Source organism: Gadus chalcogrammus, chromosome 6, assembly GCF_026213295.1.
Source record: "Gadus chalcogrammus isolate NIFS_2021 chromosome 6, NIFS_Gcha_1.0, whole genome shotgun sequence".
Taxonomy (NCBI): domain Eukaryota; kingdom Metazoa; phylum Chordata; class Actinopteri; order Gadiformes; family Gadidae; genus Gadus; species Gadus chalcogrammus.
In genome coordinates, this window is record NC_079417.1 from 11,754,837 (window position 1) to 11,771,032 (window position 16,196).

Below are 16,196 nucleotides of genomic sequence, written 5' to 3' on the forward strand. Positions count from 1 at the left end.
GGATGCTTTAATCGAGATATTAGTGGGCCCCTAACACAGTATTTGAAGACGTTCCCGAAATTCAGCCGTGGTGCAGAATTACAGCCACTACTAACCAGTCGATCATTGAACATTGAGCTTTCCCCGTTTCTGTGTCTGTAGCTTTGATGCAATGAGGAGGAGAGAGGCGGGTCAAGCAGGATGGAGGGGCTGGCCCTGAGCAGGTTGCGGCCACGGTACCATGCGTCCTGCTCGTTTTACACCAAACGCTTTAGCCACTGGGGGACGATAGGCAGGCTATGGAAACTCATGTGTTAGAAAATCTCATAAAGGGAGATTGTCATGCCATGGGACCTTTAAACTAATACGTTAAAATGTGAGATTAGTCTTTCAATTTAACGATTTATGAGGCCTACCACATTCTGATCAAACACCAGGCCGGGCATTGATATGGCTTGTGAAGGGCTTTTCATTTAATTCCATTAATCTTCTGGTCAAACATTAATCTGCGTAAAACTGTGATGTATTGATAAGAATGAACCCACTCTCCGCACATTAAAGTTTGTATAGGCTACAGCCGGAAGTCTATCTTTGAAATCCATTTATATAAGCCTAAATTCGTGCTGTCAATCGTCAAAGAGATTCAAGCCATTCACAGTCAACAGCATTTTCTCATGTAATTTGGTTTCTGTGCATTTTGGAAGCTTTCAAGAACAGGGAACTCGCAAATACGTGGGCTACAAAGTCTCAGCGAGCCGCATCATTGTGTTTCTCGGGGTTCCTCTTCAGCATTATTCTGGCGACGACCATCAATTTTCTAAAATATGAGTTATCGCTGTCGTGTGTGCCTATAGCCTATAATCTGGTAATGTTTATGAACATGTATTTTATACCACGAAGATAAAGGATATTTTACACCCACCGTGACCCACGTTAGCGACGATAGATTCGCAGCCCCGTCTCTTCCCCCTTTTCATTCAACCAATGAGACCAAAGGGCCCTTTACGCACGCACGCAGAGCAGATTGGTCAATGTAATTTACTTCCACTACATATTTTATATGAAATCATTTCTAGCTTATCTTGCCAATCACCAAGTTATTTTGGATTGAATGTTTTTTTCAGATCAGACTTAAATCAAACATGTCACACATGTTTGGAAGCCTTTTAACGGGGAACTCGGTATTTTTCGGCCCTGTTGCATGACACATCACGTGGCCTCTTAGATAACTAGGGAATCCATTAGATGATGTTATCGTCGTTGTTTCCTTGCCAACCCTGCTCGACTTGCTGAAACAAAACACATAAAACCCAGCAAACCAGTGTTTGGCGAGGTGTTGCAGACATCAACACGCAAATACGCACAACGTCTCTGCGTAACTGCATCGATGAACAACCACAGTGTTCCTCTATCGCCCGTATTGCCACTCACAAGTTTTGGAAACGTGTTGGTGTTCCTCTTCAGCATTCTTCTGGCGACGACCATCATTTTTCTCAACTTCTCGGTGCTACTGTCCATTTTGATGAACAAATCGCTGCGCAACGAGAACCGTTTCATGTTCATGTTGAGCACCTGCCTGAGTGACATCTGCTCCGGGGTGTCTTATTATTATGCTGGTGTTCTCGACGTGAGGGACCACTACACCTCTCCCAATAGAACCTTCTACATCGTCCCTACATTCCTCGGGCTGTCATACATGGCCATAATCGCTGCTCAGGCAGACCGTTACCATGCGGTGGCTTCTCCTTTCAAATATTCCCAACGAATGACCAGAAACAGGACCCTTCTTGTCATTCTTGTTTACTGGGTATATGCCTTCGTCATTGTCGCTGTCAACAACCTAGTTCCAGTGGGGACAGCCAAAAGAGTCACTGGCATCGGTTCGTTCCTGGGGAACATATGCACTGTCATAATTATGATTGGTCTGAATATCCGACTGTACTACATTGCCACGTTTCAGTTGATGAAGGAGCCGCCCTCCGCAGACAGGGATGGCAAACGCTCCTCGATTTATCTCGTCGTGATCGTTGCTGTGTTTTTTCTAGGGGCCTGGTTGCCCCTATTCATTCACATTATTGTGTGTAGTTTCAGCGGCACTACGTGTTATTCGTTTAAGAACGAAGGCACTGACCCCATTCGTATTCTGCCCCGCCTTAACGCCGTGATCACCCCTGTTCTGTATACCAGAGGATGCACTGCGCTCAGAGAAAGTCTTTTCACCCACGTCTGGCGATCCTGCTGCCGGAGGTGAGAGTGAAGACTGTTTGCATTAGGACTATAGGCCTGCACTGCCTTGATTTACCACATGTTTGTCCAGCATGCTATAAGTGCATGGACAATACAGCCAAGGGACATTTACATTGGTTAATATACATTTCGATAAACTAGTTGAACGAAAACTTTTGCATTCTGTATCCATCACTAATATTTTTGTTATTTATCTTTAAAGCTTAAATCCCGGAATAAGGGGACCAGGGCCCTTTAAACAAAATCCCCACGGTCTACAGGATGAAGAAAAATAGTTAAGAGTGAAGTGGATGCCGAACACATAAACATTCAGAATCAGAATCCATTTATCTCGATAGACCCATTGGCCTTTCAAGCCTGTTCCCATTTAACTCACCCCATTCCAACATGTTGTAGCCTAAAGGCGATGATGTGTTAATTCACACAGAGTTACAAATTACAAAGAGTTATTGTTTCCTTTTATGTCACCTGAATTCCCTGACTAACCGTTTAGCAAAATGTGAATTACGCTCATGTAGTTTCTCCGAGGAGGAGCACGTAGGCTATGGTCCAAAATAAGCGTTTATTTTTATTTTTTTAATCTTTCTATGTCATCAGTCCCGGGGGTGCATTTCTCCCACAAACCACAGCGTGTCAGGAGAACCCTTTGGCACGCCGCCATACCGTACACTGACCGTGGGCTATTCATGGAATTCCCCTGCAGCAAGAGGCTACGGACCATTTCCCATGATGTTTTAAAGGTGACAATAATGTAGGCTTATTGCCCAAGCGGTCAGGTAATGGTGATTCAAAATAAATAATAATAGGCCTACCATATATCTGATATATAGGCTGGTTTAACTAATCCCAATGTGTGACCAAAGACCGTCCACAACTGGAACCTCTGATTAACGTTCCGCATTATATCTAAATTCTTCACCAGATGACGTGCAACTTGCTAATGCGTGATGATAAAATAAAAACTAGTCATTGATAAAGGGGCCGGGATGTTATCTCTGGATGCTCGGTGGTCTTCGTGAGGAGGAGCCAACACTTCCGCTTCCAACATCTGCGGCACACTGTTTGCTACCCTTGGATGCATTATTACTGGCTTCTACTAAATATGTATCTTGGATGTTATTTGGTTATCAGGTCTACATTAAAACTTGAATTGGAATAAAATAAACTTGCCTTGATTGACAAGGCCTTTACCAACACTGCACGCGTCACTATGTCGTTATTGCCTAAATGTAGACGGTGGAAGGTTTTGCAAGGAGGGGAGGCAATATAGGCCTAACTATTTTCGAAATGCAATGGTTTTATGCTATTGTAGCATGTTTTGGCATAATAGTATTGATCGATAAATAAGGTTCACCCGAAATTTAGTAGATTCATTAGGGAACACTTCCTGAAATGTCGCGACACATTAATCCACCAAATAGCCTATATCAATTTATACCACGGGGATTCAATTTGTGAGTGATTGTAAACGAAGACAAGCTATTCCCACATTCATGAATAAATACTCAACCTATAACTTGTATGGCAGCGATTCTGTATGTAATATACTCCATTCTTCACCTGATATTTGTCATGAAAGAGAAGCTAAGAAATTGGCCAAACCCCCACGAATAGACCTGCACAGGGAGCGATGTTTTCCCTGCTCAACTCCGGGTTGGCTTCTATTCAAATTTGGGTCAGGGGTGAGGAAGCCTAACGTCATAAGCTTGCAACATGGCGTCCCGAAGGCTGTGAGATGAGCAAGAGGATGGTAAATTGAGAACGATCCTACCGATGTTTTAAGGTATGTAGGCCTATATTAAAATCGTTTTGCATCGCATTATTCATTGTTTGTAATATATTTCGTTGGAGTCGATTTCTTTGTCACCGAAGATCCCAATAATTTGCGCTACTTCGTTGTCTTTTTCATCGTGTGCCAAGAAAAGGGGTCTCCAGTGCTTGTTTTCTGGTGCCTCTCCTGGCTCTACCAGCCTGCCTGGCAAAGCTGCGGAAAAAAAACCTTTTCTGCATGTGTCTCTCGTGATAATTCGTTTGAAAAGCATTTACATTGCCACGAACAGGGGTGATTTGTTTATGTTTTTGTGATACATCAGTTAAAGAACGGTACGACGCGTATTTGCCAATGATTGCATTTGTAAACTACAGGGTAGCAGAGCGCAAGCGAAAGGAAAAAACCTTCACCTCCTAGCGTTGCCGATAAAACGTCATATTTTCCCTAAATAACAGTTTTTACTTTTTTAAGATACCAACGCCTTTGCTTAAAGCTAGATACGATTAACATAAATTGATGATCAATGTAATTCTACAGTATAACTATCACAGTTTATCGTGCTGCATTGCATTTAATTGATCTACTAAAGTAAAAATCGGACTATTGATAATAATCAACGTAACAATTGACGGTTCCGTTCTATCGGTGAGTGATTAATGGATGCTATAATCGAAACCCAACATCATGTTTTTATGTAGGCTATCTCCATACTTAGTCTTTAGCCAGGACTAATTGAGAAATATGTCCCTTCTACATTGCTCCAATCCTAATTGAGACTCCTTCCTGTGATTCAAGAATGTTTATTTTATATTGGTGAATGGTAGGCTACAGGCGGCTATACCTGTGCTGGGTGTTAGATGAGTTCAGTTTGTTTTGCAAAAAAATTACGTGTTTGTTTTTGTAATGTGGTAGGCTACTATCAAACGACAAGTGCGTGGGCCTACCTCATTTTATTCGAAAGTAGCTTTGACATAAACGTTGGTGTTAATGTAGGTAATCTTCTAACATTGCAAGATAGGCTGATGTGTGAATGCAGCTGGTTTTTGACGTGATTCTGTTTTAAGTACCAAAGGGGAACGGAAGTAATGAGTGATAAGAAGGCCAGTAGGCCAAATTTGCTTTCATTTGACTGTATAGGTTATCTAGGATACGTTTAAGCAGCCTGAAGGCTACTGTGTTCTTTGTACTTATTGCACAGGGTTTGGTGTGTAATTTATCCAGAACCGAATAAAGCTACATTCAATGGTTAAAACTGACATATGTTTGTGATTTCACAGAGGATAGTTAAGGGCTACAGTCAACAGTATACAGTACAAATAAGTCATACCGTATAGTACTATTTTGAGCACTGTAGTATGAACAGCATTGAGTCAGAAATATTGGGGGATCCTTGATGTTTAGTCCCCAAAGCCTGATGGGTGTGTATTTAAGTTGGCTAACCACACACAACTTCTTAGAAAATGGCTCCTTAAAGAAGTGCATAATCAATGTGTCATTTGAATAGACCTTACGTTAGATTATTTGTATTTGTAGGTCTAGATAACTTTATGGAATTAGAGTGTTCAATATTCTTTAATTCCAGTAATGTTTAGATAGAGCCAGAATCCTTAAAATAAATTGCCTCAAATGAGAAACTTGTAACTTATTTTTAGCCTACGTTAAGTAGTAGGTGATACGTCTTTTACGATTACTTTGGGATTTGTGTAGGTGACACGGTCACATGAAGCTGCAGCCCACCTGGTTCAACTGCTTGCAGTCACTGCAGTCCAGTAATGACAAAATGTAGCAGATCTCATGTGTCCATGTAGGTTGGAATGGGTGATGGTGGAGTAGCCTACAGGAAGTACATAGTGCTTACTTTCAAAATGATTGAGGGCACACTGCACAGTTGATGTGTGCCTTTCAAAAATTGTGTGTGTGGGTCCCAGGTTTTTCTTGCCTCTACCCTTTTCCCCTTCTATTCTCTGTAACACACGCATGCACAGGCTCATTCAGTACCCCTGTATACATTGTGATCGAGGCTTACAGTCGAGGGTGGGGGCAGTGCTTGCAGTAAGAAGGGTACTTAGTCTATATGTTCTGCTGACATGTTGGACCGGGACTTATGGATTTTGCAACCCTGTGGTATCCACACAGCCCGTCTGTCCTGCCCAGTTTGTTCCTTGGCAATTGGGCTTTTTCAAGGGCCTAAGCACCTCGGGCAGTGTTGCTGTTGTTCTCTGAGGAGGAGAGGTTCTAGGAATGCAGCGACGATAGCCAGGAGGGTGTGCTGTGTTTAAAGGTGGAGGGCAGGTGTGTGTGTGTTGGGGTGCGGGGAGGGGCGGCTTGCAGGTCTGTAAAAGTGAAGGCTGTATCTAGAATCTAAACCCAACATCCCCTCTGTCCTTAACTTGGAACATTAGGCATTGCACTGTATTGCACTGGTCAGCAAGCTGCTCCACTACTCAATGTTTTTCCATCGCAGCTTCGGTTAAGGTAGAATCTATATATTTTGAATGTTTATTTTTTGAAAACATCAGATGTGCACTTGTAAAGTTGTTTCTTTGTCAGTCAGTTTATTAATGTAAATGCCTTGCTTTATTTGCAGTAGTAGTTATGCAGCTTGTTATTGAAGTGTGTGGGTGTGTGTGAGACCTCTCCCAGGCTAGCTGCACAGCGCTGGAACATCTGAGGTTCAGCGCCACAAAAGACCCCCTCCCGTGAAGAAATGGGCCGGGTTCTTTTCATTCCGCTGCACCCTGGGCTGGCTACTGTTTGCGTTTTAACATGGCTGCCCTGCCCAATTGAGTATGGGCCCTAATAGGAATGGGCCCCAACCCAGTCGGGGCAGGGGCCACTGTAAAACTTAGTTACCCCTCAACCTTGCTATATGGGGGTCACCAAACCTGTTCACTAGCATTTATATTCAGCAATACTGTACAACTGAGTATAACCTCACACAAGGATATCTTCTTCAAGGCAGCCTTGAAGCGTGGTCGGTTATTTCTTAAGTGACATGTCTTTTCACAGGAATAACTCAAGAAATTACTCAATAAGTTATTACGTAAAGAAAGCTTTAAACACAGACATTTTTCCAGCAAGTTTATGTTGAAATCATATTTTTACATTCTGGCTTTACAGTAACCATGGTAATACTGTAGCTGTGGTTTATGACATGCATTGTCCTCCTAATTAAAAGAGAAAGGAATAGGATCTCTAAACATTGCAGCAACCTTATGTAAAACGGAACATCATTGTCAACCTAGAGCCGTAAGCTAGGTTGAAATGAGCTCCGAGCTGGTCGCTAGGTGTTTGTATTTCAAACTGGCTGTGTACCATCCCCCTAACCCTTCCCCCATTCCGTGTGCTTGTGTGTCTCTGCTCCTACACGATGCGAATATGAGGGACTGGCTCTATGTTCCTGTCTGCTTTTGAATATGACATGCATTCATATTTTTTTTCTCCTATTTTTTTTTCCACCCATAAAATGTGACTTTTGCATTGCAGCAGCTGACTACATGCTCCTAAACAGTCAAAAGTCATAAATAATAGAAATGTGTCAATCTTTTTTTTTTTTCTCCAGTCTTCCCTAGAGTTTCCCACTATATAGCAGAAGGGTGTGTTTATTTAATTTTCCCAACGATTATTGCGCCACTGGACTTTGCCTCACCTCTGGTCTGTCAGTTCCCTCCTTGCGCTCATCTCCTGCAGTCACCTTCACCTACTCATGGTTTAGTGAGATGCGTGCAACACCATGCCATTGTTTGCCATTCTCATATCCTTATTAATAGGATGAGTTAATGAAGTAAGAGGCAGAACACTTTGCCTAGCTGAGTACCCTGTTTTTTTATTCAAGGTAGCCTTGCATTAAGGCAGTGCTCGGGGCAATGTTGGCTCTCATGTCAGGCTTGCCATCATTAAAGGAAAGATCAACATCATTGCTGGGCCTATGTCTCGTCATAGCCATACCTCCTTCTGTAAGTGTGTTTAATCTTTAAAGGCCAAATGCAGCGCCACTGGCAAAGTAGAATGTATGTAGATTCGTTAGTAGGTCAATATGTCTTTCAAAAGTCGTTGCCACCCCCACTCCCCCACCCCAGTATGAAGCCAGGGTCTGTTTTCCAAAAGGTTAACATTGTGGGCAAGGTAAGGTGATCCTGTCCATGCACTTTGGGACAAATCTCCACTGGTCCCCGGTCCAGGCTTAGAGCCACCTGGGTTGGTATGCAGGGCCTTATTTGGTCGGCAGAATGTCCAGTCATTCCGGTGTCAATAATTCACCATGGCTCTCCTGACCCGCCGTGTTTCTCCCCTCTTGCAATCCGACAATAACTTCCTCTCTGGCTCTATAGGGAGGCAGAAGGGTCACAATTTTTTGATTATTTTCTGTTCCTTCACCAGTTGCGAGGGCGATTCTCAGATATCTGATCACCTCAGACTTTTGGGTGTCATTTGGGCAGGGCCCTAGTCCCTATCCAGACATGTTTCCTGCTTGATTTGCAAGGGGCCTGGTCCAATATTTTTATTTTTGTTTTTTCAGTGCTTCTCATAACAAACAATGCAGAGGAACGGGCAGTGTAGAGGAATAAGAACTTGACACCGAAACCCTGTGATCCCAGATACAAGTAGAGGTCTGGCTATATATCGTCTGCTGGGGATTTGTAGGGGAGACGGTTCCCTAGACAAGGAGCCTCTTTAAATTCTCTACCTCCTCTTGGTAGAAGAGCTCCAGAGGAAGCGCGCTGCTGTTGTAAACACTGGATTTGGACTGCAGTTTGATTGATGATCATTTCCTTGAAGTTTTGTTATTTTTTTTCAATGTGATGGTTTTTATCTTGTTAGGTGCATGTTATCAGATAACATAATTTGACTACAAATGTCGAAATTATAGTTGCATGCCCATAAACTATATGACAAAGAAATGTTCCCCTTCATATCTATTTCGTTTTTTGTGAAACGTCTCTCTTCCCACATAATATGCTTAACCAACACTGTATCTCACCTGATGTGTGTTGTCCAGTGACTCCTGGTCCTTTTTATCCGCCAGAAAGCAAAAGAACAAGCCAAACTCGTCAGTAGTACTCGTGTGACTACATCCTGAAGACTGACCGGCATGGTGTTAACATTAGTTTCAGCAGATGACGGTAGCTGGTGTCGACAGAAAGTTACGTCACTTTACGTGACATATTTTTTATTCTATTCATATTTTTTATTCAGTTTTCTCCGAAAGTTTGATGGCTTTCTTTTAATTATTGAACAAGGTTACAACCTCAAACAAATGTGTCAACAACTTTGATGTATTAAAGAACCCACCAAATGCACAGCCACTTAACATAATCCACCTCATCCCCAAACTACCATTCGCAACACAATTTTACACTTGGATTATAAGTAAAACTCCATTATAATTTAATCCTCTTAATGCATAGGACATCTGGTTAAATAACATAAGCTTGTCTTCACTAGGCTATATGAGGCTCAGGGTTGGATGGCTTTATCACCAGCATTCCTATAGGAAATCTCTCCATATTTGCGTCGTAACTGATGGATAGTTGACACTATTTTGTTTGTATAATTATTTTCTTGCAAGTTTATTCGTTACGTGCCTGACGTAAAAGGACATTTACCTGACCAAGTCTTCCGTTATCGTGTGCCACAAACGTCTTTCTTCAGGACCTCCGACATGATCTGTGATCGGATTCTAAAGTTCTGACCGCTGTCCTTGACTGTCAGGAGGAGAGAGGCTCTGCGTCCTGTGGAAGTTAAAATTCCCAGTCCACTTTTTTTTTTTTATGAAAGCTGCAAATATATCGTAGTCACAATGACAAATATGTTTTTTGCCCATATCGCCCACTCTGAAATCACAACACCTCAAACTATGAATAATCAACACGGCAAGCTTCATTTGTCACGGGCTTAGTGTTGGCCATAGGTATCCTAAATGTCTCTATCTGGCGAGAGGTTGCCCTATCTGGCCTCAGGTGTAACGGCTGTAGTGCACATTCTTTCTGTCCTTGGCAGTAGTTCTTCTCCCTGGCCAATCACAATGGTAGAGGGTGGTGGTGGGTCTACACGTGTCCCACCCTAGCTGCATATAGATCAGCCATAATCCATTAGCAGCTCCCTGGAATCCAGCCGGCACCGCACAACACAGGAGGGGCCAGCGGGTGAGTGTGGGTGTAGGGAGAGAAGAGGGGGGGGGGGGGGAGGAATGAGAGAAAGAGGTTGGGTAGGGAGGAGGGAGTAGGCTTTTGAGCAGGCCTCTATTCCGAGCCCAGCCCCCTTTTTACGTTAGCCTGTAGAAAAACACTTGAAACACCCACCTTCCCCCGTGTGTGTGTGTGTGTGTGTGTGTGTGTGTGTGTGTGTGTGTGTGTGTGTGTGTGTGTGTGTGTGTGTGTGTGTGTGTGTGTGTGTGTGTGTGTGTGTGTGTGTGTGTGTGTGTGTGTGTGTGTGTGTGTGTGTTGACTGATATACTGCTTCCTGGCTGGCATCATAGTAGAGGCCATTCTCACCCACTGCCCTCAAGCTGAGAGTTGGCCAACCTTTAGCACATCCTGCGTTTTAACTGCTGTTTTGGGATGTGTGTGTTTTCTTTTTTTAAAGAAAAGCTCTTTGTGATTCGCTGCGAGATGCAGGCTTCAGTTTGAGCCATTCCTGGGATTTGTCTGCATGAACCTTAAGAGGCTGGTGAAGGAGGGAGAATGAAGGTGAAAAGAGGGGAGAAGAGAGGGGGAGGGGAAGGCCATGGGTAGATGTGTCAGAGCAGAGGAGGCAAGCCCAGGCCTGGCCTGATGGTAATGGTCACTGCAGTTGATTGTATCAGTCAACCGCCTTGACTGTTGCCTACTTTTATATTACTAGACTATTTAGATATCACTGTATCAATAGCATTGTATCACTCAAACCTAATTTGGAATTGTTGACTCGGATCAATGACTGATAGCTGTTGAGACGTCAGGTTTTCTATGTATGCAGCAACTGTGGTAATTTGAAGATTAAAGATAAAGCATTGACCAAAGTGTATAGCGGCCCTCTAGATTAACAAAGAGCCATGTCCAGCATCCTTGGAACCTTTTGCAAAAGTGTGTGTGTGTGTGTGTGTGTGTGTGTGTGTGTGTGTGTGTGTGTGTGTGTGTGTGTGTGTGTGTGTGTGTGTGTGTGTGTGTGTGTGTGTGTGTGTGTGTGTGTGTGTGTGTGTGTGTGTGTGTGTGTCATTTCATACATAAATTCACGATATACGTGATCTTGCTCCCGCTTGCAGTCCAAATGCATAGAAAAGATGGTAGATAATGTGTGATTGTAGCCAGCTGTCAAATGTATCTTGTTTTTCAAAGAATGTTGACTTATGTTTGAAACGCTAATGTTTGTCGTCCGAAAAACCTGAATGTTTTTTTGTTAAGCCAAGATGGGCCATATGTGTTCTTAAAATGCAAATAGGACACCACTTTTTACTTGGTTTAGTGCGCTTGTCTTTCTGAAACATGTTAGGCAAGATTGCTATCAGCCAATCGCTAGGTTGGCACAGGAAACGGGTTGCCAGGATTTGAAAGCATGTTGCAGCAAGTGAGGGCATGGCCCTCTGTATCTAATCTCTTTTAAAAACGGGTAATCAATGTAATGCTTTTTCCCAACCTTTTGGTTACTTCTTAAGAAGTTTGTTTATTTCTCTGCAAAGACAGAGGTTAACACTTAATTTGTGCTGCGTAACTGGACTAGAACTATGTGGCCTAATTCTGTAAATGAGGGCTCCTGTAAGATCAGATGGTGCTGCGGTCGCTATCTCTGGGGGCCACACCCTCTCATCTTCCCTCGGCCTCAGCTCCTGTGTAGTTTTACCTGCTCAGGTGTCATCTAATCCCTCCCCCCAGCCTTGCAGTGCCACTGACTCTCCCCCCTCCACCCCCCCCCCCCCCCCCCCCAGACAATAGGGCAGGGCTGACATTACCATGACCTAATGGAGGCTATCTTGGGCTGAGCCTGCAAATAGGGCACCCCTCTGAAACTAGAGATACGCTGTTGAGATGGAGGCGGGTGGGACTGCCTTGAGAAGTTGCTATTTTACCCCTTTGTATCCACCCTTGTGGCTTTTGTGCTAAATCCGTGGCCCTGTCTACAGTTCAGAACCCGATACATTATTGTGGTTGTTTTGCAGAGAGAAGAGGAGGAGAGAGAAGAACGGGTCTGTATTATTCACTGAAAGTTTTTCCCTTTCTTGCTTCAGCCTACATTGTTAATGAAGATACACTTTTTTCGCACAGAATGTTGGATCAGATTTTAAAATCAAAACAATTCTCCTGTTACCCAATATCAACATGTATCTTTTCTTTCACTACATTGCTTTATTTTATTTTCCAAATACTTAATAGTCTTTTGTATTTATTTTTCTCTTTCAGCTTTAGGTGGTGTTCGTGTAGGAAGAGAGCAAGAGAGGGAGAGACAGAAGGAAGGTGGAAATGGAACTGCCAAATCATGCCAAACAATTGCTGCTGCAACTCAACCAGCAGAGAGCCAAAGGCTTCTTGTGCGATGTTATTATTGTGGTGGAGAACGCGCTCTTCCGCGCCCACAAGAACATCCTGGCGGCCAGCAGTATCTACTTCAAATCCCTGGTGCTCCACGACAACCTCATTAATCTGGACACGGAGATGGTTAACCCCTCTGTGTTCAGACAGGTTCTGGACTTCATCTACACTGGGAAGCTCCTTTCGTCCTCGGAGCAGAGCAACGAGCAGAACTTCAGTGCCCTCTTAACTGCAGCAAGCTACCTCCAGCTTAATGACCTCGCAGCGCTTTGCAGAAAGAAGCTCAAGCGCAATGGCGGAAAACCGTTGCTGGGTAAACCCTCCACTCCAGGCCCAAACAGCCGCTCACGCCTCAACAACCAGCGCCTTTCTTCTTCAACCCCTTCTAACCACTATCCCCCAACCCCTTCTGATGCTGATCAACCACAGCCAGACGAAGGCCTTCGGGAAAAGCTCTCAGATGACGAGATGTTTGTTGGCAGCTCGGGAAAGAACGGTAACGGGGGCAATGGCGGCAGTAATGGCAACCTCAGCAGTGGAGCCAGTGCTGGGGAGCCGGACCACGGCCTGGACTTGTCCAAAAAGAGCCCTCCCTCTGCGGGTACAACCACTGATGCCCTTAGCCCCCACAGCAACTCCCAAGAGTCCCCTCAATCTGCCTCAGTATCCACAACCAACAGTGCCTCGCTAGATGACTCCTCGACAACCCTACCAGGCTTGGATGCCTGTGGCCAAGAGCCCATGGAGCTCACTCCTAACCCCAAAGCCCCTGAACAAACTGGTTTTGAACAAACTCAATCCCAGGCAGACGGCCCAACACCCCATAAAAAGTCCCGGCAGGCGTCTCGCAAGAAGGAATGGCCGAAAAAAGATGCGTCCGGGCTCAAGTCCGAAGACTATGAGCGGCCCCTGGTTAACGGGGTGATTGTGGGTCCGAAGGAGGGCCGTTCCTCTAGCAGTGGTGCTGGAGCGGGCAGTGGCAGCAGCTTCGCCTCTGACCAGTCCTTCCAGTGCAAAGAGGAAGAAGATGGAGGCGAGAATGGGCAAGACCACACAGACGATAGCGGGCAAAGCGAAGGTGAGAACGCGGGAGGCACCGGTGGAGGAGGTGGAGGAGGTGGCGGCGGCGGCGGCGGTGGCGGCAAGGGCAAACACGGCGCCAACTACGTATACCGCCAGGAAGGGTTTGAGCCGGCGTTCGGAGACAACCTGTACGTGTGCATCCCGTGCGGCAAGGGATTCCCAAGCTCAGAGCAGCTCAACGCTCACGTCGAAACTCACACAGAGGACGGGCTGTTTGTCAAAGAGGAAGGTGGGACGACGTTTGTTAAAGAGGAAGACGAGGACGAGGCCGAGGACCTCTCCGCCCCGGTGGGTCCCTCCAACTTTGGCGGCACTGAGACTCGCCCCTTCAGGTGCACCATCTGCGGAAAGAGCTACAAAGACCCGGCGACGCTGAGGCAACACGAAAAGAGCCACTGGCTGACCAGGCCCTTCCCGTGCAACATCTGCGGAAAAATGTTCACCCAGAGGGGAACCATGACACGCCATATGCGCAGCCACTTGGGGCTCAAGCCGTTTGCGTGCGAGGAGTGCGGCATGCGCTTCACTCGCCAATACCGTCTGACGGAGCACATGCGCGTCCACTCCGGGGAAAAGCCCTACGAATGCCAGTTGTGTGGGGGGAAGTTCACCCAGCAGCGCAACCTCATCAGCCATCTGAGAATGCACACCTCGCCCGCTTAAAATCGCGTCAAGCCAAAGAACTCTTGGGGGGAAAAAAAGATAGTGAAAGTACCTTGCTCTATTTGACTGGTTTTTCCGTCATGTCAAGACAAGAAACGCACACACAAACACATTGACATGCATTCGCACCCATTTCTAAGTATTGATTCCAGTTGGAGCTCCGACCTCTGGCTAAGTGAATTATGTAGCTGCTGGCCAGAGGACGTTCTCGGGGGATAATGGGATCTATTTTATTATTATTATTATTATTATTATTATGTTCGAATCATGATTTCATCAACTACACCTCGAGTAACGTCCTTTTACCTCTCAGGAGATATGGAGGGGTGATGTACAACCACCCTCCCTCTCTAAATTCACCGGGCCACACTGGAGTGTCAAGGCATCTTCTCTGTGTTGTTAAGTCTGACAAATGTGAATGTTGGTACCGATGTTGACCCCCCCCCCCCCCCCCCCCCCCCCCCCCCCTCTTGCCTCATACACTTTAGCAAGCGCCCCATCGTTGCCCAACTTGTGAGTCTTAACATCAAGTTAAGATTGATCCCTCACTGAATGAATTTCCAAATGAAACCCCCGTCTCTAGTCCTAGAGTTTATCTTGACCAAAAACCCATGCAAACATTACAGGCAATAATTTTAAAACTAACTATAGTTACAACCACGATGGCACTATGTCTTTGCTTTTTGTCAATGGCGATCTGTATGGAAGAGGAGTGCTGACCACGTTTGGGATCATCTCCCTGCTTTAAGTCCTAAAGAAGCTGGTCCTGTTGTGGGGTAACAGTGAATCAGATTTGAATACAGACAATAAATGTCCTCTGTACAGCTCTGTAAAGAGGGGTATCAGATTTAGTTTTTTTTTTTTTTTTTTTTTGCCAGCGACACTTTCCAGGACTAACTTTGAAAACCGATTTGAGGTACTGTTTGACTTTAAAGAACTTGTAGTGTTTCAATTAATGTTTTAAACTGGAAGGTCCTGGGGTGTTTCTTTTTGTGGTTAGAGGGTTTCAGGTTGGTTGGGGGTGGGACTTAGTTTCATTGTGGGGTGGGGTTGACCGGGTGTGGTTAGACTGAACGAGGTGTTCAGTGGGTACGATTATGATTCTTTTGATTGTCTGTATAGCTTTCCTCCTTTCCCTCAGAAAAAAAGCTCTATTTCTAATAGGCTTGTGACCTCGCTACCTCTTGATTATTCTTACAAACTCAATGTTGATTAGTTTAAAGTTCTGATGTAATTAATTGTAAAAAATGTAGATTAGGGTTACTTTTCACCGAATGCTTTAACCTGCCCATCTCTCATCACAGGTTTTTGATGCTTGTAGGTTTTACACATTTAAATGTTGTTTTTCTAGCTGTGGATTCTACTTGTCCAGACATACAGATAGCTTTTTGGGGTTCTCTGCTCAATGTACCCCACTTCAAAATGTACTGTAGTTTCCTAAATGGGGCAAATAGGTGTTAGTTAGTTTAGACGCACAGTGTTCCAAAGATCTTACGAATGTTGAGGAGAGCTGATTAACAAACGGGGCTAGACAAGTTCATAACCAAAGTTATTAAGAAAGATGTACTTAAGATATATAACATACTAAATTATTTCACTTTTGATTATTTGTTTTGTTTATTTTTGTTTTGCTGTAAAGAAAAAAACAAATTATGAATTATATTTTAAGTCCAGACAAGGAAATCCTCCCTTGATGGAATTTTGACCAATGAGAGTGTTTTGCAAGGAAAGCTTGTGCTGATTGGTGGGCCGGTAATTAATGTAAACTTTACAATGTGAGGAAACTGTAAAGTTGAAGACATGGTCTTTGAGCATGTTTTGTCTTTCCTTTGTATCTAGAGTCCTTATCACATTATATTCCCTGACTTAAACAAGGACTTATTGACATGTATGTTTTCTGTTCAGACCAAAAATTAAAAAGAAAAAAAGATGGACAATATAATCAAAAT

The 16,196-nt window shown here is 44.3% G+C and overlaps 2 protein-coding genes across 2 annotated transcripts; both read left to right on the forward strand.

Moving 5' to 3' along the window:
• The first annotated feature begins 1,366 nt into the window (after positions 1 to 1,366).
• Positions 1,367 to 2,230, forward strand: LOC130384318 (adenosine receptor A2b-like). Its single transcript, XM_056592442.1, has one exon. The coding sequence runs from the start codon at positions 1,367 to 1,369 to the stop codon at positions 2,228 to 2,230; it is 864 nt and encodes a 287-aa protein (XP_056448417.1).
• A 1,459-nt stretch (positions 2,231 to 3,689) lies between these two features.
• Positions 3,690 to 14,684, forward strand: hic2 (hypermethylated in cancer 2). Its single transcript, XM_056592539.1, has 2 exons — positions 3,690 to 4,009; positions 12,373 to 14,684. The coding sequence occupies exon 2, from the start codon at positions 12,433 to 12,435 to the stop codon at positions 14,245 to 14,247; it is 1,815 nt and encodes a 604-aa protein (XP_056448514.1). The 5' UTR covers positions 3,690 to 4,009; positions 12,373 to 12,432; the 3' UTR covers positions 14,248 to 14,684.
• The last annotated feature ends 1,512 nt before the right edge of the window (positions 14,685 to 16,196 follow it).

What these genes read in the sequence shown, in the direction of transcription:
- LOC130384318 (XM_056592442.1), top strand. Translation starts at nt 1,367, where the DNA reads ATGAACAACCACAGTGTTCCTCTATCGCCCGTATTGCCACTCACAAGT.
- hic2 (XM_056592539.1), top strand. Translation starts at nt 12,433, where the DNA reads ATGGAACTGCCAAATCATGCCAAACAATTGCTGCTGCAACTCAACCAG.